Raw genomic sequence first — 25691 nt, 5'->3', positions numbered from 1 at the left:
CATGCAGGTCTGACTTTCATGTTTACTTCCTCTGACTTCAAAGTATAAAAAGTCCGACCGTATACACACAACACAGTCAAGTCTCATACACACAGCACATTCATTCCCGGGGTGGGATTACTCTGGGGGACTAGCGCTAACTCACACTGGGCTCATGAGCGGAACTGTCTCTTCTTCAGAGAGTGTAAGTAAAGTGAACCTCTCTTCCAAGTATCAATTCACTTTAATACCAATACAAATTGTAGCTTGTTTAATGTGGCACGTCATACTGCACTTCTGCCATTTCTGAGCACTGTACAGAACAGGGATTTAATTGAAGTACACTTGTATTTCAGACACCTTACAGTTGCAATAGACCTCACGCTCCATTCACTTCAGCAGCCACAGCAGTATTATATAGGGGGAACTTGACCTGAAGGTATTGGAGCTATATGTGAGCTGGGGGAGGGACACCATATTTAGATATTGGCTCCTATGGCACAGGCGGCCAATGGTACCCACGCGTAAACAACGCAGAAAATGCAATATATGCGCAGTCAGCCATTCCTTTGAAAGACACCAAATGAAGTGCCAAACAGCGCTTCACGCACACAACACGTTTGAGGGCACTATAGCGATGATACAATGCAATGCAACACTCTCTGAGCAGGAGAGGGGTAGCGAATCTGGAAGACAGACTGTAATTTCCAACTTGCTGAATGACCAATTCACGCTTTCATTTAAAACAAGCATTTGCAATGTAATAGGTCACACATTTACGTGAGTTTGAGCTATTGACATGGCAAATAACAATGCCTTTTATTTTTGTTTTCATTTTTAAAACATAAATAAAAGGCTTTGTCATTTACAATGCCAATAGCTTAAACTCACAAACATGCAAGACCTATTGCATTGCAAATGCTTGTTAAATCTGAGCTGAAGAATCAAAGGACAATGGAAAGAATTTCTTGACTGTATTAAGCTTCTGAAATGTAGAGCAGTATACAATTTCTGAAGAAAAATGCAAAAAAGCAATAATAAAAGCAAAGAGTTCCATAAACACCGGTAAACACTGTTTCAGTTGTTTTTATGGCGCAAAAATGAGTAACCACTGAAAAGCACTGTATTTTTTAGGTATTAAAATCACTGGAAAACACTGAAAAAACACCACCAGAATTTCCCAAAAATAGAAACTGAAAACAGGAAAGCCTAAATATAGTCAATGAACTATCGAATCCTGAGAGATTTCTATTAAGGGCTTTGCCCTCCCAAGTACTGTGTAGTTCCCTCAATGATTACTTCATTGATAAAATCACTGCTATCAAGGCTAACATACCCAAGCATTCACTCACCTCTAGTTCCCTTGATGTATCTCAAAATAATAGTACCCTAAGTTACCTTCCTAGGATTCATTCTGAAACCTTTCTTAATCTTTTAGCGAAAGTTAAATCAGGTGCCCCATCTGATTGTTGTCCGCCTCACATACTCAAGGATTGCCTTGCAGCTTTTCCTGGTCCTGTACTCACCCTTCTGTATGAGTCCCTCTCATCTGGTCAAGTCCCTATGACTTTCAAGAAAGCCTTAGTGGTACCTCTTTTAAAAAAACAAGGAGCTGATCCTACACTTCCATCAAATTATCGTCCGATTTCCACGCTCCCATTTTTAGCAAAGGTATTAAAGGCTCATGTAGCCAAATGCCTTTCTAATTTTTGGCAGAAGTCTAAAAACCTTGATCCGCATAAGGCTGGGTTTCGGCCGGCCTATTCCACCAAAACTGTCATTCTTGCCGTCTTGGGTACTCTCCGGGACCATGCTGCTAAAGGCTCCCCTCGGGCTCTGGTACTATTGGATTTATCTGCCGCTTTTGACACGGTCGACCATGTCATTCTGGCCGACCCTGTCAAACTTGCTGGCATTCAAGGTGTAGCTGCTTACTGGCTTACCTCATTCCTGGTTGATCGGTCCCAGGCTGTCCGTCAAGGCCACTTTCTGGCTCCCTCACGTAAAATTACCTGTGGAGTCCCACAGGGCTCGGCTCTCTCCCCCCACTCGTTTAACATTTATATTGCCCCTTTGATCCAATCTCTGAAGGAAAGAATGGTGACAGTTTTCAATTATGCAGACGACCTACAGCTGATCTTCAGGATTGGTGGCTTTCACAGTTCCGTTGTAGATTTTCATGTCACGATGTTATGTATACCACATTTGATGAACCTTTAATTAAACCCGGGAAAGACAGAGCTTATTCTGACCGGGGAAAGCTTTAAGTTCTGGGGCCCGCACTATTGGCCTCCAGAGTTAGGCCCCCCTCCATCTTCATCTCCTTCGGTCAAAACATTGGGCCTCCGTTAAAAACGAACTCACATTGAAATCTCAGGTTGGCACAGTAATCTCCAAGTGTTTTTTCCAGTTGAGCAAGATCAGGAAAATACACAGTTTCTTTACCCATGATGCACTGATCCAGATAATAATTGCCACCGTCTTGTCACATCTGGATTATGCCAACTCTGTGTATCTGGGCATGCCAATCTATCTGTTTAAACGTCTGCAGCAAGTTCAAAATCATGCAGCCCGGTTGGTTTTTCGACAACCGAGATGGCAAACTGCTACACCCCTTTTGAGGAAACTACACTGGCTCCCTATTTTCCAGCGCTGTGCTTTTAAAACGGGTTGTCTCGTTTTTAAAGCTCTGCATGACAATAGTCTGCTTTTCTCACCAGCCTGATACTTAGGCATTCTCCTTCATGCAATCTTCGTTCTGCCCACCTCTCACTTCTCAGTATTCCAACATTTAAGCGTGTACTGCAAGGAGAATGCAGATTTGCGGTCCTTGCCCCTAAATTATGGAACTCCTTCCCATTGGAAATAGGTCCAGAATTGCCCTTCTGCAATTTAGGAAGTCTCTTAAGACCTGGCTATTCCTGCAAGCATACAATTAAACAATACCTGGAGAGTATATTGAGCCTATTAGCGCCATGAAGCCACTCGGTGTAAGTGCGCTCTATAAATAATTATTAACATTAACATTAACAAGCGTGGAAGAGGTATTTGGCACAGTTGCTCAGAGCCCATAGTAGGCCGGGCCCTGAACATCAGGCACAAAAGGCCTCAACCACCATAGTTGGTACAAGTAGTTCCTGCTTGGCTCATGGCCCTCTGAAAGGGGTTCTGACAGCTGAACTTGCCAGATTACTTTTTTCAAGGCTGCATGCTGTAACACTGTGTTCACAAGGCTCTCCAGTTCTCAAGTCAACAAACTGTAAGAACTAACTGAAGAAATACTACTCTTTTCAAATCACCTTGGTTCTCACAGAACTGAACGTCTATCTGACTACCATATGCAATACCCTCGAACTAGTAGCTAGGTTGCCATAAATGCAAAGGGGCTGGCAGTCGCAACTGATATGTTTCATCTTTACTTTCCTCAGAGAGATCTTAGACGTAACCATGAGGATATAGGATATGTGTTACAAATCTCCTACATGAGTAAATACATGAGAGCATGTCGAGTTTTGTAATAATTAATATTTAAACAGCCTTTTGCTGTCACTTAATTTAATAATCCACTTGTAGTTTTATAATAGAATAACTGGAATTAGTTTGTACAAAATGTCATCCTGACATTTTGAATAAACAACGTTTTTTCTACATTGAACCTACCTGAACCAGAAAAAAAAGAAAGACTTACCTTCAGGGCTATTGAGATCTGTATTTGGGTTTTTCTCCTTCAGAATCTTCATGGAATCTTGATACTTTTTGCTGGATGGTTTCCTACCAATGATGCTGAGATCATAACAATCAACCATTAAGAACCGAAATGAATGAAAAGGACAAAAGTGATAAGCATAGTATCCTTCGGAATCAGAATCTTCCGAAACGCACTTCTGCTTTGTTGTAGAAACAGAGTCTTGTTGATCTTGCAAACACTTACTGTTAAGCTCAGAGTTGGTTAAATAGTCCCTACTGAAGTTATAAAATTCATGGTTTCCCCACACATGATGAAATGCAGTTTTGCATTTTCTCACTTCATTTAAAACTCTTTGAAGAGATACATCAGAAGCTTGGAGCTGAAAATTGATGCCGTCTATTATATCGCCAAGTTGAAGTATAAAACTGGGCACCTGGGCTTCCTTATTCCACTCTTCGATTGCACTTTGGAAGAGACGAAGGCTTTGTCTGTAATATCGCTTTCTTGTCCTGGTAAAGTTATAACTGTCTGCTGTATCAGCATATTGAACATCTGCTATGATCCCAAAAGTAAAGTAGAGCCCCATCTCATCACTTCTTAAGTTTTCTTGGTCCAGGACATTCGAATATATCTCCTGAAACAGGAAAAATACAAATTGCCAGTTCAGGACACAAAGCTTAGAATTAAATGCATCTATTCAGAGACGGAATACAGGAAAGTGAAGCATTTCTCTTATTCCTGAAAAAAGATCTGCCAGATGAAAAGACTTGCAACCTATACACATAAACCTTCCCACTTAATTGACTCCCTTGATCGATGAAGTGACTCATTCCCACAGAATGATTTATGAAATGTTGGTCAACTCAGCAGGTTCTGATACTTTCAAGTCTGTTTCCATAATCTAACAGATTCTTGTGTTTTTTCTATGTGTTTGAAATCGGGTCTCCAAAATGAATTCAGAGCATCACACCCATCCCATAGTTTGCAGATACTGTTTTTGACATATTTAGCAGCTTGAACTGCTGCGTAGAATTTGGAGCCTCCAAAATGAACATTGAGCTTTTCTTGTTTGATGGGCTTCATTTTAATATTTTCTCTGGCTACAAAGAGCCATACAGGTCTGGAAAACCTTATGTATTCAACAATTTGCTTAAAAAGTAGCATAAGAAGAAGTGCAACGAAAAAGTGGTCATTGGGTAAGCCACTCAGCCATTCGCCTTCATGTGTTTTTCATAATTAGCCATTACATGTCTGGGCTGTTCATAACCATGCATTTCATGGATGGCTGCATTGTTCCATTTGTGTTGCTCTTAGATTTTGGTGATCCCATCCTTGTTAAGTCTCCAGAATTCATATAGGAAGATTTTTAATTGTAGTATGGCACAGAAGCCCCCCATTCAGAAGCTTGGTAGCTAGATGGTCAGCCTCCTACTTCAACAGATCTTCCCCTACCATACCGACAAGGATGACATGCACACGATTCCATAAAGTATCATCTACAAGGCCAAGCAGTTTCACACAAAAGACTTATAGGAAACTAGGACCCAAAACAGCCCCCTCCTTTATAAACACACAGACGGGACACATAGGAACTAAGAATCAACACATATCAAGTAGTCCCTTTGTTAGGCTGCATATGCAACATGACAATTAGGAACCAGTGTATGTTCTTGAATGTATTTACTTTGCTGCACATCACCACCCTGATGCTTGTTTATGGGTATTTTCTTTAGGAAGTGGGTGCTGTTTGGATACATTAAACTACTATAAAATTAAAGAATTATTAACTAATCATCCTTACCTGTTGCTATGTTTTTTTTTTTTACTATCATTGTAACATGTTGTTGAAGTTACATTTCCAAAACTGCGAACTACTAATAATCAGCTTACCTTAAATGACTTATTTTGCATATGCATCACCCACTTATAACTAAAACTAACACTAATCGTATTTAAGCATACTAAATCAACATCCCTTTCGTCCTTTCTTTTGTATAATTACTGCTATTGCAATCTATTGTCACCCTATTACAACAATCCTTCACTACTTCATACATACTTAACATATACCACAATCAAAATGTACAATATAATTTTCACTGAAATATGCACACATATAATTATTTGCCTTATTACACTATACTACTATGTCTAACCACTCTAGTTCAATCACTGTTTTTGAGTTGGAAATGTGCACCAGTGCCTCTTCAACAATACAAAATTCCTTCAATTGCTAGTACACTGTTTCTCGGACAGGGGTAATACTAGGTGGTAGTTAAAAAAAATATATCTACTATGCTATATTTTGCTTTACATACTTTTTAAGATCACCAATTACAATACTATCTACCAATACAATTTCATAACACTGCAGTCTGTTCAGTAGAGGAGCCCTACTCCCTGCTTACATATTGTTTCAGCCCAAGATTTTGCTTCATTGTGGGATTTTCTTTCTGTGACAGTTGGGGCACTACACACATCTGCCCACCTATTACCAGACACTTCCCCTAACAAGAAGTCAGACATATTTTTGCCAATGCTTGTTTAGTTTAGGTGTTCTTATATGTACGTGCAGCTTCAAAGTCCTGAACTCAAAATATATATTGCATGTGCCTCCCAAATAATTCTGCTGCAGGGTCTGTGGATGTTAAGATGCTTCTTTTCATTCACTTCCCTCTATATTGAGCAACTGAGCCTCTTCGTAATACTTTTGCATTCACCTCGACTCTACTACAACAAACAAAACGCAGACCGAATGGAATTTCGTCTTAAATCTGAGCTCTTTAGCCCATTCTGACTCGGATGGCATGCAATTTTGGTTCAAAGACAAGTACCAAGCACAGATTGTACTCATTCAGAGAAGGAAGGAGTCCTCCACGCACTGCATGATGTTGGATGCAGTGCTCAGCCTACTTCTGGATTTCCTCAGTGCCTCGATTGTTCTAGCTACTGTGATCTTGCTGTCAATCAAAGGGGTATTCCGCAAGCCACATGCCGGCTGGCCAAAAAGGCACGTGCACTTTAAACAGTGCAAAGCCAGCCTACTCTCCTCCATGCTGAGTAACATGCTGCCGTCACTCCACAGCGGCCCCGCCCCCATCCTGGCGATCGGCTCGGGATGTGGGATGAAAAATAAAATAGTAATGAATTAACATTTTATTTTTCATCTTTGGGTGGATTTTTAAGTGGGCGACGCTCTTTCACTCTAACGGAGGAGCCACCCCTGGTAGATTTGATACTTGCCGTCCTATCGCATTGCTCCCATTTTCTTTATATCAATAGTTAAAACATGATATGCCCTGCTAAATATATTTTTTTACACAGATCACTACTTAAAGAATTAAATGTAGCTGCGATCTATATAATATAAAATAGAATAAGTCCCAGATTGTGTAAGAGGTTGACCTTTTCTTCTCCATGACAATACACAAAAATAAACTGTAAATTTGAAGCAAATCAACTAGCCTGTTTTATTGCAATCAAGAAGGCGACTCAACAGACCTTCTCAGAGTTCAGTCTCTGACAAGCAAACATATGAATTAGAATCCTTATTTTGTTGTAAGATTGGCTACAAGCTTGTATTTTATATCCATAAAGTGGGTAAGGATGGATTCCATGGACTGGTAACTTGTACATGCTTTTCAAAACTCAGATGCTCCCCCAGTAACTAGTGACTGGGGTACAGCTCTGTGGAGGTTCAGAATTCAATGTATCCCCTGCTGAGTCTGTGAACCAATCTGCCCCATTAGCAACTGGCTCTGCATGCCTCCCCTGGACGATGTGGCATCACAAGCCCACTCAACATCCATGACCTTTGCCATAAAATCCATGTTAAAATTAGTTCAAGGTGCATGTTCTTCCAAACGTCGCAGGATTCAGAAGCCAGTAGGAACTACAGCAGCTTATCACCCACTTCCACTTTGTTTCCCCGCTAAGCCCAATTGGTCATAATGAGAGATAGGCAGCACAGCCAATTAAAAGGAGTCTTCCAGCACGACAACAACTTGTGCCCCCAAAACTATTTTTTTGCCACAGTTTTGCCATTTCTCAAAGAGGTAGGCAATTTCCCCATTTTTGTGCTTTCAGTGAACACCCAGTTTGTGGTGGAAACCACATGAAATCCATGGTTTATCCAGGAAAGCTATAGATTTCTGAAAAGTAGACAAACTTCTGAACTCATCAAGGGGTCATATGTCTAGATCCCTCAAGGTTTTAACAAAGAAACTAACTGTTGAAGAAACATTGGTAGTAAGTTGGAAAAACGGCCATGTGACGTTTTTATCTATAACTTTTTTGTCACAATGGCAATTTTACACAAGCAATATCCCATTACGTCCACTAGACACTTCTGGTTGCGGGATATATATGGTGTGTAGGTTCACCAAGAACACGAGGTACCCAGAGCCAACAACTGAGCTGCATCATACAATGGTTACTGAGAACCGACCAATTCATATGGTGAGATATGTACAGTTGAAAATGGGTATCAAGAAACCTAGGTATTTCTGAAATAGGCACAAGATATGGAGTTTAGAAGCAGTGATTACAAAGGGAAACCTAGTAAACCTGTAAATATTTGAAAACTAGACTCCTTGCGGAATTCAGAATGGGGTGAATTGTGTGCTCTCGCCAGGTAAATTTATTCAGAAGCCTTTGCAAATCTCAAACTTTGACTAAAAGCACACATTTTCCACACATTTATGTGAGAAAAACTTCTGGAGTCTGTGGGAAGCCACAAATTTCCTACCAACCTGCACTCCCCAAAGTCTCCCATTAAAAATTATACCTAATTTGTGTGGGTATGCAAGTGACTGTAACAGTAAAGGGCCCTGTAGTGTGTATAAAGTGTGTATAAAGTTATTACATTCTCCTGTGTTTTATGTGATACATCTTTAACAGTGCACCCATTTCGCCTGTGTTCTGTGGAAGACTGGACAGGTTCTGAAAGCTGTTGGAGATACCATTCTTGAGCAGCCTTCTGACCTGTCCGGAGTGTTCTACTGTTGTGGGCTCATTTTATCCAGAAATAAAGATAACTCTTTATTCAGCAATATTTATTTGTTTATACCATTTTTAAAGCGCGCTGTTACCGGGCGGTGTCCTGGCGCTGAAATGATATGATTTCTCCCCTGTGTGGGTCGCTGGTTTCTACAGGTCAAAGAGCCATGTTTTAATGTTTTTCCTGAAAGCCATCAGGTTAGTGCTTTGTTTCAGGGCCAGGGGCAATTTATTCCAGATAGTGGAGGCTCCAGAAATAAAGCTACATCCTCCCCATTGAGCTTTCCTGATCCGATCTGTCTTAACTAGCCATTTGTTTGCTGATCTTAGCTGTCTGCCTGGCGTGTACAGTTGAAAATGTTGTTGAAGGAAGGATGGACCAAGTCCATTCACTGCCTTGAACACCATACACAGTGATTTGAACATTATACGTTTCCGTATTGGGAGCCAATGCAATTTCCTCAATTCCTGTGCAACCGGTGCAAACTTGGGTAGGCCAGTGATTAGTCGAGCAGCTGCATTTTGCAGCATCTGTAGTTTGTTGAGAATCCCTTGCTGGGCTTGCAGGAAAAGACTGTTGCAGTAATCAAGGCGGGACAGCACAAGTGCTGTCACCACCGTTTTCCTGCTACTGTTGGATAAAAAAGGGAGAATGTTCCTGATAGTTTTCATGATCCAGTGAATGGAGGATGTTAGGGCATTAACCTGTGGTTTGAAAGACAGTTGCCTATGTTATTTGTATTTTTAAGCGCACAGCTGCCCCAGCTAAGGGGCGTCCCGGCGCTATAGCTGGAGAAGGTAACATAACTAATAACACAGAAAAAGTAGGGAACGATTAGTAAGGCAGAGGAAAGAAATGAGTTTTAACTGCGCTCCTAAAAGCAAAGAGGTCATCAAGAGTGCGGATGTAGGCAGGAAGTGCGTTCCATAATTTAGAGGCCAAGACCGTAAACGATCGGCCACCCAGTCTACATCTCTGAAATCGGGGGACAAGTGCCAGATTTTGGCCAGCAGAACGAAGACTGCGCGAAGGGGTGTACGAAGACAAAAGGTGCTGAAGGATGATAGGGGTGTCAGATTTAAGAATTTTGAAGGCAAAGCAGAGGGCCTTGAACTCTATGCCCTGATTACTGGCAGCCAGTGCAGATTGACGATTGTGCTACGGGCTGAGCAGAAGCGTGGCAGGCCCACCAGGGCTCTAGCTGCCGCGTTCTGCACCCGTTGAAGTCGCAGGACTTCCGCCTGGTTGGCGCCCAAGAGCAGAGAGCTCGCGTAGTCGAGCCTCGATAGTACGCTGGCTTGGACCACCATCTGGCGTGTGGGGGCATCAAAAAATTTGAGGATAGGCCTCAAACCACGCAGAATGCCGAAGCATGTGGATGCCACCTTCTTAGTGTGGAACGAGAAGGTTAGTTTGGAATCCAACCAGACGCCAAGGTTTTTGAGTTCAGAGACCGGTTTGGGGGGAGGTCCCAGCTCCTTAGGCCACCAGCTGGCACCCCACCGATCAGGATGTTTCCCCAGCACCATCACCTCAGTTTTGAGGGCGTTGAGTTGTAGGCAGTTGGACGTAAGCCATCTAGCAACAGCCCTCAAACCGTCCGCAAAGCTCGACGCCAGTTGGTCAGAGTCCCCGTTAAGAGCCACCGCCAGCTGGGTATCATCGGCGTAAGATACCATAGTGAGACCCCAACTCTTCGCAACCTCTGCCAAAGGTTGAACGTAGAGGTTGAAGAGAGTGGGGCTCAACGCCGAGCCCTGCGGGACTCCTTGAGTGATGGCATGGGACTTGGATCTGAACGGTGGCACTACAACCTGAAAGGATCGTTCCGAAAGGAACGATTGAGACCAATCCAACGCCCTGCCTGAGATACCAGCCTCACCAAGCCTTCGAACAAGAATGGTGTGAGATACAGTGTCAAAGGCGGCACTGAGGTCCAAGAGGACCAGTGCCGCCGTTTGACCTGCATCTAGTACAGAGCTGAGATGTTCGACCATGAATAAAAGTGCCGTCTCTGTACTGTGTCCAGATCTAAAACCATTCTGTGTAGGATCTAGTAGATGTGCAGATTCCAGATGGTTTGTTAAGATGTTATTAACATGTGCCTCTGTAATCTTTGCCACCCAGGGAAGAAGGGAGATAGGTCGATAACTCTCCGGCTTCGACGGATCCAATCCAGGCTTCTTTATAATGGGCATGACGCAGGCAGCCTTCCAAATAGGTGGAACGGAACCGATGGTAAGGGATTGCTCCACCAGATGGCGGATAGGAGGAAGGCAAAAGGACGCCGAGTCCATAAACTGGGCAGGTCTCAAAGGGTCATCTGGTGAGCCAGACTTGACCTTGGCTGCTAGGAGATTAAACTCCTGCTCCGATGGTATAGGGAAAGAGGCCAAGCACTGAGAAGTACGCAATGTCAAGGTCGTACTGTCAGGGTCTACTTTGGGAAAAGAGCCGTAGATGGCATTTACTTTTTCCACAAAGAAGCTGGCTAACGACTCACAGTGGGCAAGGGAACAGATCTCCATAACAGGGCTATCAATAAGCACACCTAGGTTTTTTACTGTCGTTGCCGGAATGGGTGGAACTCCCATATCTTGGGGCCACCAATTGGGAGTCCAGAGATTAACGTCATTGCCAAAAAGAAGAACCTCAGTTTTTGAGGAATTCAGCTTGAGGCAATTGCTAGCCATCCAAGAGCTCACTGCAGTCATGCAGTCCTGGAACCTCGCCGCTATTCCTTCTTCTCTCCCCGGGAGCAGAGATACCACAATTTGTGTATCATCTGCGTAAGATGTTAGTTCAAAACCAAATGAACGAATCACCGGGGCGAGGGAGGAAACGTAAATATTAAATAATGTGGGGCTCAGGGAAGCACCCTGAGGGACCCCTCCTGGGAGTTTGAATGGTCTAGATTCGAAATCTCCCAGGGCCACCACCTGAACCCTGTCGGTTAGGAAGGACTTCAGCATGCTCAGGGCTGTCCCTCGAATTCCGCAGCCTTCTAAACGATCCACCAAAATACTATGATGGACCGTGTCGAAGGCCGCAGATAGGTCAAGGAGCACCAGGACTGCCCGTCCTCCTGCGTCCATCGCCTTCCTGATCTCTTCAGTGGACTTAATAAGGGCAGTCTCAGTGCTATGGCCCTCCCTAAACCCGTGTTGAGCTATGTCCAAGCATTGAGAGGACCTGAGAAAGTCACATAGCTGTGCATTCATGACTTTCTTTTTTTTTTTTTTTTTTAATTTTTGGAAGACCTTTATTGATAAGAGGTTATACATACAGTCCAATACGCAGCCCGAAGGCTCACAAATGTAGCACATATCAATAAGACGACGCTCCAAGGATCTATTACAGAGGTATTGCGGTCTAATTTTTAAATTTAAAGTCTGTAGGATAAACGATTTCAGGATATCATAAAACAACACGATGGTCCCGGCCACATAGAATCAGGAGAGAGTAGCATACAATGCACTTAAAAAACACCAGAACCACATCTCGCCACGATATAGAAAAACGTCTAACCCAGAAGAAGAAAAAGAAAAAGAAAAAAAGAAAAAGAATAGAAGGCCCATAGAACAAAAGAAAAATAAACAAAAAACCCTCCCACCCCCCACCCTGCACCTCTGCAGCTGGCTACGGCCTACCCCCTGCTAGCAGTGTGCCTGTCGCCCCACAAAAGGAGTCCCGAAATATAGAGAATAAGAAAAAGGTCCTAATCCTAAACTACTATAAGGAAGAAAAAGTGGGGAGGAGCCCACCACCCGTCCCCCGGCTGCACCCTCCCGCGAGTCCAATATTAACAAAAGGTAGGTAGTCCGGTGACATAGAGCATTACTTAGCAAAACAGTGTAAAGCACGAAGTCGGCACACCGCGCCATCAAGGACATAAGCACGCCGCCCATCTGCCACGGTCAGCAACGAAGAATCTGCCAGTCTGTGGGAAGAAGCGTTTATCCCTGTCCCGTTTTCTCCTTACCGCCACCGCTTACCGATGTAATCCAGGAGGACGTGTTCGGCAGTCCAAAAGAGTCACTATGGTGCAAACACCCAACCGTGTCAGGTACAAGCAAATCCAGCGATCCCAGGCAGGGCACAATGTACACCATCCTCCTTTTGTGCAGCGTAACCGGGACAGGGAAGAAGGTCTCAATGTCTAGCTCCTTCTGAAGCGGACTTCGGGGAGCAGCGAGCATGACGCGGGGAGAACACTCCCGTGGCGATGGAGATCCGCGAAGTACACATCGTCCCGGGAAATCACCATTTGCAGCAGGAATCATCGCTGGGCTCGGGATCCCAAAGCCGTCCCTGTCGCATGAGGAAGCCATCTTGTCGCAGGCAGACGCGGAGCAAGGAGAAACACTGCGACCCTGTGAGTCAGCCATTTCCAAGCGACCCGATGCACACATTATGTCATCCATCTTGCTGACCAGGGTGCGAGCAGATTGCATCATATCGTGGTGTAGGGAAAGAACAGCAGCCAGTAAAGCGCCATAGCCCTGAGCATCGCCACTTACCCTTCCAGACATGTCCTGCCGCTCAACACGTCCGCAACCACAATGTGTCCCCAACTCCTCAAGCTGCATTTCGTGGTGCCCTCCGCAAACTCTGGTAGAGACACTCCGATTTGGGTCAGGCTGCGCACCACAAGGCATCTGGGTCCTGTGTAGCAGGGAACGGCTGGCAGAACCGGGATGTGGCCAGAAACATTGTCCCCTCAGAACATCGCCCCGTTAGGTATCTAGAACTCGGCAAAGTCGGGAGCCCCCCGCCGTTAGCAGGAAAGTGCGCTACCAGACATTCGGCAGCCAACAGTCTGGGCGCCTGAGATCGTACGAGGGCCGCAGTCAAATTGCCAGGTTTGCTCGGCTCTGTGTCAGCAGCACAGCGGGGCGCAGGTTGCAGGTTCGGCCGTCTCTCGGCAAAGTTCTGACCGGTACCCCTCCGTTGTTAAAGCCCGATGATGGTCGCCTGGCGGCCGGTCTCGACGTCCACTCGAGGTCCCGGCCTCAGGGCTGCTGTGGGCCGCAAACTGCGCTCGAGCGTTTCACCCGCTTGGAAGGAAGCGCAAGCCCCAGGATTTCGCGGCAGGGCGTCAGAACACATCCGCTGTCGCAGCGTGCCGCCTCGGTGCAGGATCTCCGGCAGGATAGTCTCGTGGGAGGAGATGGTCCTCGGAGCCGAGGGACTACACGTCCGACCTGAGCGCCATCTTGGCTCCTCCCATTCATGACTTTCTTAATGAGTTTGGCCGGAAGTGGCAGCCTGGCTATGGGCCGGTAGCTATTGGGATCTGAGATGTCGAGAGTGGGTTTTTTGAGCAGAGGAGCAATTGATACTCGTTTCCAGCATGTTGTGTATTCTCCACAATTAAAATCCAATTAAATAGCTCAGTTAACATGTATGATATGGGGGTAGCTGCCAGTTGTGCCACTGAGGCTGGGCAGGGATCTTGAGGCGAGCCTGATTTTGTTCCTAAAAGCAACTTTTTTATCTCTTCCGAATTCACCAGATGAAACTCCAGGAGTTTCGCCTCGTGTGGGTTCACCAGAGTGGTCCTATGTGTTCCTTCAAGAAGAGACAACTCCACTTGATGTTCTAAGGCTGAAAAGATCAGCTCCACTTTGTTTAGAAAGAACTTGGCGAGGGTCTCGCAAAGTTCCAAACTTGGAGGAATAATGACTGATTTAGGAGTAACCAGACTGGCCACTGTATCAAAGAGTTCTCTAGTGGAGTTTTTTGCTCCTTCAATTCTAGCAGAGAAGTACGTACTTTTAGCCTTCTTAATCATTTCTTTGTATATCTTTTGACTGGCTTTAAGTTTAGTTTTGTCTGCCTGCAGATAATCTGTGCACCATGTGCGCTCCAGTTTTTTACAGATCATCTTATGGTCTCGTAACAGCGTACCTTTCTCCTATTTCCAGATACAGAGATTTGACCCCCTCTATAGACCCCACAAACAACATAGACGCATCAAATGTTTGCACTGAAAACAGACTCTTTTTAGGTCTCGGCTAGCGTAGGCTTCCCTTGCGGAGTATCGCTGGCGAGATATTATGTCTTCTAGTATGGAGCTTAAACAAGCCAGCTCTTCTCCATTGGCTGGCTTCTTAACGGCGGCCAGCCATTAGAGAAGAGCTTTGTCTGTCACTTTAGGCCCCCTTAGTTTCAGATTGAGGGGCGTGTTTTTTCATGTTCTTTCTCTCCGACGTCATCATTGCAAAACATGCCCCCCAATCCGAAAAGGACGGGGCTTAGTGACTGACAAATCCGACCGTGGTTCAGAGCTCGTCCGAACTCAACTGTAGAGTGCAAAATGTATTTGGTTTAGGTCATTGCAGTGGGCTTGTTTCCTTTTTATTTTCTGGTTATCTTTAAAAGGAATTGAGGGAAGAAAAAAAAACGAGCCCAAGCAGGCGACCTCACTTGGCAGAGGGTGGGGCCGGCCGAGACAAGAGAGGAGCTCGCGGGCTCCATTTTCGCTTCCCCCGGGCGGGAGGAAGAAGTGCAGTTTGGCCAATGTACCCTCGTCCTAGACTTTATTGGCTAATAACACTGGCCGGAGGAGAGCTGCTTCAATTTATCGCGGGGCTCCCTTGGTGAAGGGAGAACCCGCATGTGTCCTGCTGCCTCTGAGTCTGCCAGAGTAACCGGCGGCCCAGAGAAGACAGGAAGGCGGGGCTGACAAAGGCACACTGCTGGTGCCCTCCCTGCCACAATTGTCGTGACCCTGAGGAGCCCTGGTGAAGGGGAGCTCCCCTCAGCAATACGGGGGCCAGGAGCAGCCCCAAAGCAGAGCAAGGAGAGGGAGTTGGTGCGTCGAAGGCCCGGGTGAGTGTGGTTAAGAGGGAGCCTGTATTTAGTGTGCGAGCCTGTGGGGCCCGCCCGCACAAGTTTGATGCCCGCTACGGGGCATATCGTCGGTGCTCGCAGTTGCCCCGCTTGTTCTCTCTCTTAATCCCTGTCAATAGCTGATGCAGACCGGTGATCCCCACCAGCAACTAGTACCTGCTGTGTTCGCTACAGTAGCTCTGGCTCTGTAAAACAGGGCACGATGGTTTACACGTAAACACTACAGAAAAGCGCATTGTGAGATATGTGACCGGAAGTTATTACCAGGAAGTTGCAATCTCAGTTGTGCGGGACGGAATATCCTGCTTTTGGTGAGTATAGCAGGGGATGCTGCAGGGAATAAGGGAGTGTGTGGGCTGCTGAAGTCGGGTGGGCAGTAGCTAAAAGGAAGGAAGTTCATTTGTAAGCTTGCTGAAGCGGAATATTTTTCTAAACTCCCTTCCATTAAAACATGCTTTAAGTCAGCAGTATATTAATAGGAAAGTTTGAGCCGGAGTGGTTGGCGCGCTCATATTTTCTTCATATACCCTCATAACCGCTGTCCGAGACAGCATCATCTGAAAGCATGACCTACAGGAGCACTCGTCACTAAAATAACAAAAAGAAAGCGCAGTTCATAATGGGGCAATTTTGTTGAGACAACAACATTACTATGGAACTTGGTAGGCAGACACCGCTTACCGCATAAGATTAGTAAAATGAGTATGTTAACGCTTGCGCTGGAAAAGATACTGCAGTGGGTGTTCAACTACTAGAGAACGAATGGTGTATCTGAAGGAGAACATTATTCCTGTGTTCCCCATGCCTTCACAATTGCGACTGCAGTGTACCCCCCCATATTTTCACTACATCCTCGTTTACCCTTTCACAAATAGGTAGAATGTTGTTCGTCTCTTATTAGAATAGTATAGGGAGCTGCAAAATACGAGTGAGAGGCATTGGCACAAATGTTCGATTGAAGGACTTTCTCAGTACTTGCACCAGCTTTTGTGCTGCTGGCACTGGCAACAATTGACACTGGTGGCTTATTGACACTGGTGGCTTGGAGTCACAGGGCAACAGGGTCGGACTTCACAACTGTTCCTATAGAGTTGTGCTTGGTATGTTGCGTGCTGGCTAGTATGCTGTGGGCAGGTGTGGGCAAAATATGTGTGAATGTGTGATTTGCTTTTGTTTGATCGTGGAAACTGTGGGGGGGGCTATGCGAAATTATGCGTAATTGCCGAGCACCATCATTTCGCCCTATATTTTAATGTAAAAACTGCACGTGGCACGAGTCTCACCTCCTCGTGCTCCGCCCCTTCCTGTTATTCCCGAGCGCTCCAGGTAACATTTTGCTGTAAACGCATAAAAAGTTAACGCACCCTGGCATGATTTAGGTAATTTTGCATAACAAGCTTAGCACAAAGTCCCCCTGTTATACAAGGGCAGGGCTTTAAGTGGGCCGGGTCTCACCAGTTCTGAGCATCAGCAGTTTTTTAAAGGGGGCCTCCAAACGGGTCTCTATCAGGCTCTGTTTTGTGCCCTGGCACAGACGGTCTATTTTTTTCCGGACTGCAGTGACAGCAGGCACATCGATGTGCGCTGCTCACACAGCTCACTTCATACTAGTGACAATGTGTGCTGCTCACACTGCTCACTTCTCACTAGTGACAATTAGTGATGCTCACACTGCTCACTTCTCACTAGTGTGTGCTGCTCACATTGCTCACTTCTCACTAGTGACAATGTGTGCTGCTCACACTGCTCACTTCTCACTAGTGACAATGTGTGCTGCTCACAGTGATCACTTCTCACTAGTGTGTGCTGCTCACACTGCTCACTTTGCTGGATTGTGTAGACAAGAAGGAAACGTGGGGGGTGCGTGTTTTTTAAACAGATGCTTAATCACAGCGCTCCTCCGCTGTCAATATCACCCCCCAGGAGATGCGCTGAGGTAGCTTTCCTTCTTCCCTCACTCGCCCACCCCTCGGATGGGAGGTCTGCGCCTCCAGCTTCAGATCTCTAGACTGGCTAGGGCTATACACAAGGGCTCGCTTTCACGTCCTGCTCAAAGCCGCCCCTCCTGTTGCAAACTCTTCCATTTCACGCTTATAATCACAGCCTGCTCTCCAGAGACCGGCGTCTAATGGCTCGGATGCAGTCACCAGTTTTCCCAGCTCACACGGCCCTCACAAGCCTCCGACAGCAGAGCTGTCCCTCAGTTTACATATCACTCGCAGGCCTGGAACAGCAGAGGTATCTGTCAGCTCACACGAACAGCTGGGCTATCCCAAAGCTCATACAGACCGCACAAGTCTGGGACTGTAGATTTGTTCTTCAGCTCAAACAGATTAGACGTTTTCTAGTTTGCAATGTGGGTAGCTGTGGGTTTTTGGCCCGAGCTCAGTTGGCACCTAGAGAAATTGAGTGAAGCAGAACATTTTTTAAAACTAGACAAACCAAGGGAGTCCTGGGGTGAATGACCAGCTTGGCTCTCATCCGGTAACTTTACCCAGAAACCTTTGCAAACTTCAACTAAAAAAAACATTTTGCAGGGAAGTGTCCAAAACGCAACATAGACACACCACATTTTTCCACTGAAAACAGACACTTTTTTTTTACATTGTGGATAGCTGTAGATTTTGGGACCTAGTTCATCCGACATTTAGGGAGACCTAGAAAACCTGTGCATTTTTTAAAACTAGACACCAAGGGGAATCCAGTGTGGTGTGACTTGTGTGGCTCCCACCAGATGTTTTTACTCAGAATCCCTTGCAAACCTCAAACTTTGAGCACCCTCCCCCCAAAAAAACCACATTGTACTCCCATTTCTGTGATGGAAGATCTGGAATCTGTGGGGATCCACATACTTCCTTCAATCTAGCATCTCCCAAGTCTTCCAATAAAAATAGCACGAAACCTGTGTGGATAAGTCTAGTGCCCACAATGCAACATTGACAAATCACATTTTTTCACTATAAAATTACACTTTGTTTTAAAATGTTGGCAGCTGTCTGTGGATTTTGAGCCGTAGCTCAGCCGGCACCTATGGGAACCTCGTAAACATCTAAGTGTCTCCCCTATCTCTTACTTTAAAAAATAAGCATTGGGATAGCCAATAGGTCTCGCCTTTGGGACCTTATAAGAGTTAAGTTATGCAACAGTTGATGTTGCACCAAAGATATTGTGCTGCATAATTAAATGCTTATAGGGTCCCAAATTTGAGACCTATTGGCTATGCCAATGCTTGTTTAATGTAGATTTCAATAGCGCAAACTCGACTTGAAGGTTCATTAGCACCGGTTAGGTTACACAAGGACACATTCAGGCACGGGGAGATTAAGAGATTTGCCCAGAATCAAAGGATGTGGACGCTACCCCGAAGCCCGAACCCTGGTTTCCAGCACCAAAGTCGGCAATCTAGCCCTCAGACGACATTATCTCCTCGTTCTCGGTTAGAATCACAGGCGGGACGGGTGTACATTAAAACACCATACACGTGGGACATCACGCACTGAGACACTGTGCACTCCTGACACCCGGGCACGAGAACAACATCACAGACAGGAGCTGGGCACTTCTGCTCTCAGACCCACCAACCCATGAGAGTGAGGACGTGAAGGAGGGAAATGTGTACCCTTCCACAGAGAGGACGGGACCTATGCAGACCCACTGGGGGAGGATGGGTCCCCACGGCCTCATAGCGCCTCGCCAGGGCTACTAAATATTACATCAATCGTACCATACCACATGGGGGACAGGGCTTGTGCGGTAGGACACTGCAGAGCGCGCTGGTACGGGGTACTGCCCAGACACTGACAAAGAGGTAAGGTGACACTGGGACACTGCGTACCCCCGGCAGCCCTACGTAGGGCTAATTGACTGCACTGGGAGCATCTATCTCCCTGGGACCAAGGTGAGGTAAGAGGCCTGTGGTATGGGGGCAATGTAACACTCCCTCCCCACCCCCACTGCCATCTCCGCCCTCCCCCGCCCACAGAGTGGAAAGGGCTTGGAACAGTGTCAAACACGCAGAAGGCAGGCAGCTGTTCTCAGAGACGCTGTGTGCCCTTGTGAGATCATCTCTGGAAGATTGGTTTTGTAAGACAGGGAGGGGGCCGTTATGCGTACACGTGCGCCAGATATGTTTAACTGACAAACAAGGAACAGATTGAGAGCTCTTTGATTGCATGCTTCATTTCATAAATATAATAATTTGTTAGATGAATGTAATTGGTTTAAAAACGTGAAAAGGCAACTCGGAAACATCCAAGAATGAGAGAAAGTGGCAGAGCGCGCGGACGGTGCCAGGGAGCTCGAGTCCTAAGGCAGGTTTAGTGCCTGTTATTTATGTTAGGGGGTACCGGAACTGTCCCCCCGGGGTATTGATTCATCTTGTGTTGGCATAGCATGGGTTAGAACTGAAAATCACCACGCACACCGCCGCATCCGCCCGTGTACACGCCCACTAAAGTGTGATCATTATCGCCTGTTCTTAGCAGAAGTGTCCTCAAGTGCCCCCACAGTGTTGTGCAAATGAGCACACTGTGGGCGCATTGTGACGAAGACTCTCTACCAGCAGGCTAGGATCGTCAAGAAGTGCTCCGAGAAAGAGGCCACACTTTTAGGCACTCAACACATATTGGCTCTTTGCTCTAGCAGACAACACCATTGTAGGGGGCACTGAATAGTGCTTGTGACTCTAGTTTATGGGCGGTGACATTTTGTTTTCCTTGACGAGGTACCTCTTTAGCTGCACAGACTATGAAGCACCCGCCGTGTCACTGCTCTAAAATTAATTGAAAAGCCTCGACTGACTCGTATATACACACAAATTGCCCTGTGTTTGTCCTACATACTAACAACATAAAACCGCCAGCTCCAAAAAAGTGAAAAATGGCAAGAGTTCCCGTGGCGCACATGAAACATCCTTTACAGCCGAGCATTGTTGACGTATTTTCATTCTTATAAAAGTTATCAGCTTTTAATATATTCGTCACGGCGCTCGGATAATACCAAAGAGGATCAATGATTGGCAGCGAAGGAGGAGGGACTAGGATCTGTGTATCATCAAGAATAGGAGCAGAGGACACCCGCAAGTACACAGCTGGTTCGGACGGGGACAAGAAACAGGCATCAACAGGCATTGGCCGCGCGGCCGTAAAAGTAATGCGGGCGCGCGGCCCTGAAAGCGATAGTGATCGCGGGTACACGGTCTGTGGTGGGGGAGGGGCAGAGCGAGGCAAGCTGTAAGGGTGCTGAGAGACAGAACGGGGCGCCCGGGAGAGCGAGAGGAAAGCCTGATGGCTCCTCTGTTTGTGCCTGTGTGTGTAACTGCACGCAGAATGCCATACAAAGAGCTGTGGTAGGACTTGTAAAAGCCCTTACTAAATGTCTCGCAGAGCAGCGCATGCGCTGGCTCAGGCGAGACCTAAAAAAAGGAATCCTACAGTGCCAGCAGTGGGGGATCCTTTCCAGCCCTGCCCAGTGTCGGCCATTGGCGGACAGATGCACTGGGGAGCGGGTGCTGGCTGACACCCGCCCCAAAGGGGTTAAAATGCATAAACAAAAATGCATAAAAAATGAAAAATAAGGACACATTTATTGAAATTTTTCAATATTCTGTCATTTACTAAAATTGGTCATAAAATGGAGAGTGCAAAAATGCTCATGTGGTCAGAATACATTTAACAATGATTAATAAATCAGACTCCAAATATGTATATTCAAGATGGAAATAAAGTAAATCTACTTCATATTGCTTTATTTAGTAAACAGTGTTGCGAGAGTGCAGGAAAATTAAGTATTTCTTCTGATGCTCAAAATATTTTCATTTACTTCACTAATCAAAACATTATTGTTTTTCTGTGCCAGCTGATGTGGGATGTATCTTTCTTTTTAATTCATTATTCTCTTTACTTAAACGTTTTTTATTTCAGTTCGGAATGCTGCTATTTATGAGTTTTATGTTATATTTCATTTAACTGAATTCTGTGAATCTAGAAGAAACGTAGCAGGAACGTTTTCAGTCTGCGAAAGATAACAAATGTCCACATAGTCAGTGAGGTGACAATAAACAATGCAGAAGTGAGCCTGATTTCTTTCTGAAACACAAGACGGAGTATATTTGATGCGGATTGTTTTTCCAAATTCAGGGTGCATAAGCTGAGAAGGCTTGACTTCTGCTCTTTTCTTTTATGCATTTCTTCGTTTTCAGTCAGCGTCATGACTCCTGACCTGCTATTGTAAGTCTACAATGGCTAATTTCTCATGTAGGTACACTGGGGTTTTGTTTCACAGGGCCGAATGATATTACGACTGCCTACAAAAGTCTAAAAAATGATGTGAACCTGGAAGGGGAGATGGTGTCAAGGTGATGAGGTTGAATTTATTCAGGCCCTTGATGAGTTTAGCTATAGGCAGGGAGAATGCCTTTCAGGGCTGCTAATGTTGAGTTGGGTATAGCATGGAGAAGAGCAATCACTCTGTCCAGGTGGGAGACTAGTACTTGCAGTATTGATTTAAAGAGATTTTCAGACACAAAGGCTTTCAAGAGCAAGAGCTTCTACCATACATTCTTAGTTTTCTTAGCTATATGATGCTTGAGGTAAAGATCTGTGTTTACAGTGGCCCCAACTGATTGTATATCTGCAGTCATTTGGCGATTATTGCCTTCAAGAGTCATGTTTTCTAACCAAACTTCAATCAATGGTACTTAACACTATTAGAGAACAGGAGAAGTTCAGATGGGTTGAGATTTAGGTATGTTTTTGACATCCAGTTATGTCTTAGCTCCAGTCATGATTTTGGATGTCAGTGAGTAATATAACCATGAGTGCTCAGAAGAAGTGGACGACAGAGAGTTTCAGGCCTAAAGGTTTGCATCTCAACAAGCTGTTGCAGACTTACTTACTTATGCCTACTACAATGGGGGGGGGAGCATTTGGTGTTGCAGCTGCTCGTCTTTGGAACAGTCTCCCCACTGAACTGAGACAGATACAGGATCTGATGTTGTTCTGTAAAAAGATTAAGACCAGGCTTTTTCCCAGAGTATAACCTTTCTGATTATGTTCTATAGTATCCCCCGTTGGTAATAGACATGTATCGCAGCGCCAGGATGCCAGTAGGGTTATGATGCGCTTTATAAATGTGCTTACATACATACTCCTCCTGGAGTATAGGCCATAACCCAGGACTCTCTAGCCATCTGTCCTCAACTTTCTTTCAATCTGACTCCAGGTGTAACCTATCTCCTTGCAGTCAGCCTCGAGGCCTCAGCGCCAGGTGTTTCTTGGCCTTCCTCTTTTCCTTTTCCCTTGAGGGTTCCAGGTGAGGGTGGGGTTTAATGCAAGCTTGCAAAAGGTGGCCAATCCAGCCCCAGCATCTTGTCATGATTTCTTCATAAGGAGGAAGTTGAAAAGTCTTCTGCCATAGGTCGTTGTTGCTGATGGTGTTTGGCCAATGGATTTGGAGGATTTTCTTCAGACAGCTGTCTGGACTTTGTTGGTGGTGGTGGTCACTGTTTTCCTCTATGCTTCTGCTCCATACAAAACTAACGATTTTAAATTGGTGATCTTGTTTTGCAGCGTTCAGTCCTTGGAGCTGTAGGTCTTCTTTAGCTAAGTCAAGGCAGCCCTTTCTTTGCTGATTCTTGCCTTGATGTCGGTGTTTGTGTTGCCCTGCTTGTCTAGGACACTGCACAGGTAGGTGAAGGCCTCATCCTCTTCCATAACTTCAACTGCAAGAGTGATTGCAGTTGTGCTGGCAGTGCTATCCTTTAGGATCTTGTGGATGTTGAGACCAAGTTCTGCTGATGTGGCTGCCAGATTGTCGGTTATCTCTTGCATCTTCAGATGGTTATGGTAAAGTAGGGCCAGGTCGTCTGCACAGTCAAGGTCGTTGAGCTGCATCCACGATGCACACTCAATTCCATTGCTTCTCCTTGCTGTGGATGACTTCATGATCCAGTCTATGGCCAGCAGGAAGAGAAAAGGCAAAAGCAGACTCCAGTCCTCACTTGAAAGGCTTCCGTGAGTTTGCCCTCCATGGACTATCGTGCAGGTCATTCTTCTGTAAGAGTGTCTCATGATTCTTACGAGTTTATCTGGGAAACTGTAGTGGCGGAGGTGTTTCCAAAGGGTCTCTCAGTCCGCGCTGTATAATGCCTTCTCATATTGCCATAGATGGGGGAGTTCCATTCCAGGATCTATCTTTGGGGAAGCCAGCCTGTTGGTCTCACAACTGAGGAGCAACGTCCTCCCTCATTCTGTTCAGGATGACACTCTTGAACACTTTACCTGGGGTTGATAGAAGAGTTATCCCTCTGTAGTTTGCGTAGGTACTCAGGTCATCATTCTTGGGGATTTTGATGAGATATCCTACCTTCCAGTCAGATGACACCTTTACCTCTTCTTAGATCCTTCCAAACAAGGGCTAGAACAAGTCTACTGAAGTTTCAATGTTTGCCTTCAGTGCCTCTGCAGCAACAGGCACTGAAAAGGATGGAGAGGAAGAGCTCAATCATTGCCAGGACATGTTAGCAAAATCCATGCCTGTTTCCCAGGCATTGATGAATGCTTAGTGGTTGACTGGGTCGAAGACAGCTGAGAGGTTGAGGAGGAACAGGCAATGCTTAGTGTCAGGGTGAGCTGCAGAATGTGCTACCGCGACACGCCGGTTCCTTTTGACAAATGCAAAAAGAACAATTGATGGACAGAATGCAGAACACTGTCATACGTTCACCCCAGTAGAGACCTGGACCTAAATCCATCGTTATTTTGCTCACCATGCCATTCCAGTTTGGACCCGGCCATATGCGAATCAGTCTTGGCCCTGCGCCCAATGGGAACAGTACAGCACAAACTGCCAGGCCAGGTCCTCCCTGGACTGGAAACAAGAATTCTAGGACCGGGTTCGGGCTTTCAGCCCTCATCAGCCAGGATAGCTTGACTCCAGTGGCATGGAGAGCACGGGACTCACATCAGAGCATACCCGTCCCACTCGGGGTGACAAATGCAAAAATTACAATTGATGGACAGAATGCAGAACAATGTCATACATTCACCCCAGTACAGAGATCTGGGCCTAAATCCATTGTTTTTTTGCTCACCATGGCATTCCAGTTTGGACCCAGCCATATGCAAATCAGTCTTGACCCTGCGCCGAATGGGAACAGTCCAGCCCGAACTGCCAGGCCAGGTCCTCCCTGGACTGGAAACAGCCCTCATCAGCCAGAATAGCTTGACTCCAGTGGCATGGAGAGCATGGGACTCACAGGCTTATCTGAAGCTCCAGAACTTATATTTCTTTGGAAGCAGGCGAGGGTGCTAGGGTGTGCAGTGGGAGTGCTGTCTAGACAGAACCATTGCATCTCAGAGTAATGCATGATGACATTGGTGGTCATCTTGAATAACTAGAATACAAGCTCTTTGTGGTGAACAGTGTCCTTGCTTGGCAATTGTGATACATACTTGCTGAAGCCCGGAGTTGCTGTTAGAAATTAGAATTCCTGCAACCTACTATCCTAAGAAGGTGACAAGGGGCATCTTTGAGTCAAAGAATAATTTTAGCAACACGCTTCAAAGTATATTGATTTGTGTTTGCTTATTTTCATCAAGAGTCATCTCTAAGATTACGAACTCTGTGTGTGCTATGTTATTTTCAATAGGTGTCCCCCATTAGTAGTATGACCCATTGCTCTTGGTCCTTCCACAAGAAGTTATAAATCTGGATTACAAACTCTAGTTTGCACTATATTATGTCACCAGAGGTCTTCTGCCTTGAGTAAGAACTCAGTAATCAATGCAATCTTCTCATAAGAGTAGTCAGTGAAATCACATTGGTACAATAATGTTGTTATACCACACCATCATCAATGATACTGAATGTTATGTTATGTTATAACAATTTATTATGCGCACAGCGACTCCAGCGAAGGAGCATCCCGGCGCAGAGACACGGAGCAGTCATAACACAACATGGAGATAATGCCACAGAAAAGTACTAAAACAGGGAAGCTAAAACAGGAAGGTTTTTATGGCTCTACGAAAAGACAGCAAGTCCTCTATCAGCCGAATTTCAACTGGAAGGGTGTTCCAGATTGACGCGGCTCTCACCCTGAAGGAACGGCCCCCCATCCTGCTGAGCCTAAATCTGGAGACAACAGCAAGGGCCCGACCTTGTGATCGA

At 45.6% G+C, this 25691-nt stretch overlaps 1 protein-coding gene across 3 annotated transcripts in view; it reads right to left on the bottom strand.

Annotated features, from left to right (window-relative positions):
- Positions 1-25691, bottom strand: part of LOC147701938 (manganese-dependent ADP-ribose/CDP-alcohol diphosphatase-like) — a 248793-nt gene that overhangs the window by 176252 nt on the left and 46850 nt on the right. For all 3 annotated transcript variants that reach the window (XM_086930564.1, XM_086930565.1, XM_086930566.1), the window contains one exon: positions 3668-4301. In XM_086930564.1, coding sequence (XP_086786690.1) covers positions 3668-4301 — 634 coding nt within the window. The remainder of the gene's footprint in view (positions 1-3667; positions 4302-25691) is intronic.

This window comes from Lissotriton vulgaris, chromosome 7 (assembly GCF_964263255.1).
Source record: "Lissotriton vulgaris chromosome 7, aLisVul1.2, whole genome shotgun sequence".
Taxonomy (NCBI): domain Eukaryota; kingdom Metazoa; phylum Chordata; class Amphibia; order Caudata; family Salamandridae; genus Lissotriton; species Lissotriton vulgaris.
The sequence above is the reverse complement of the archived record's forward strand: the minus strand, read 5'-3'. Positions and strand labels throughout refer to the sequence as shown.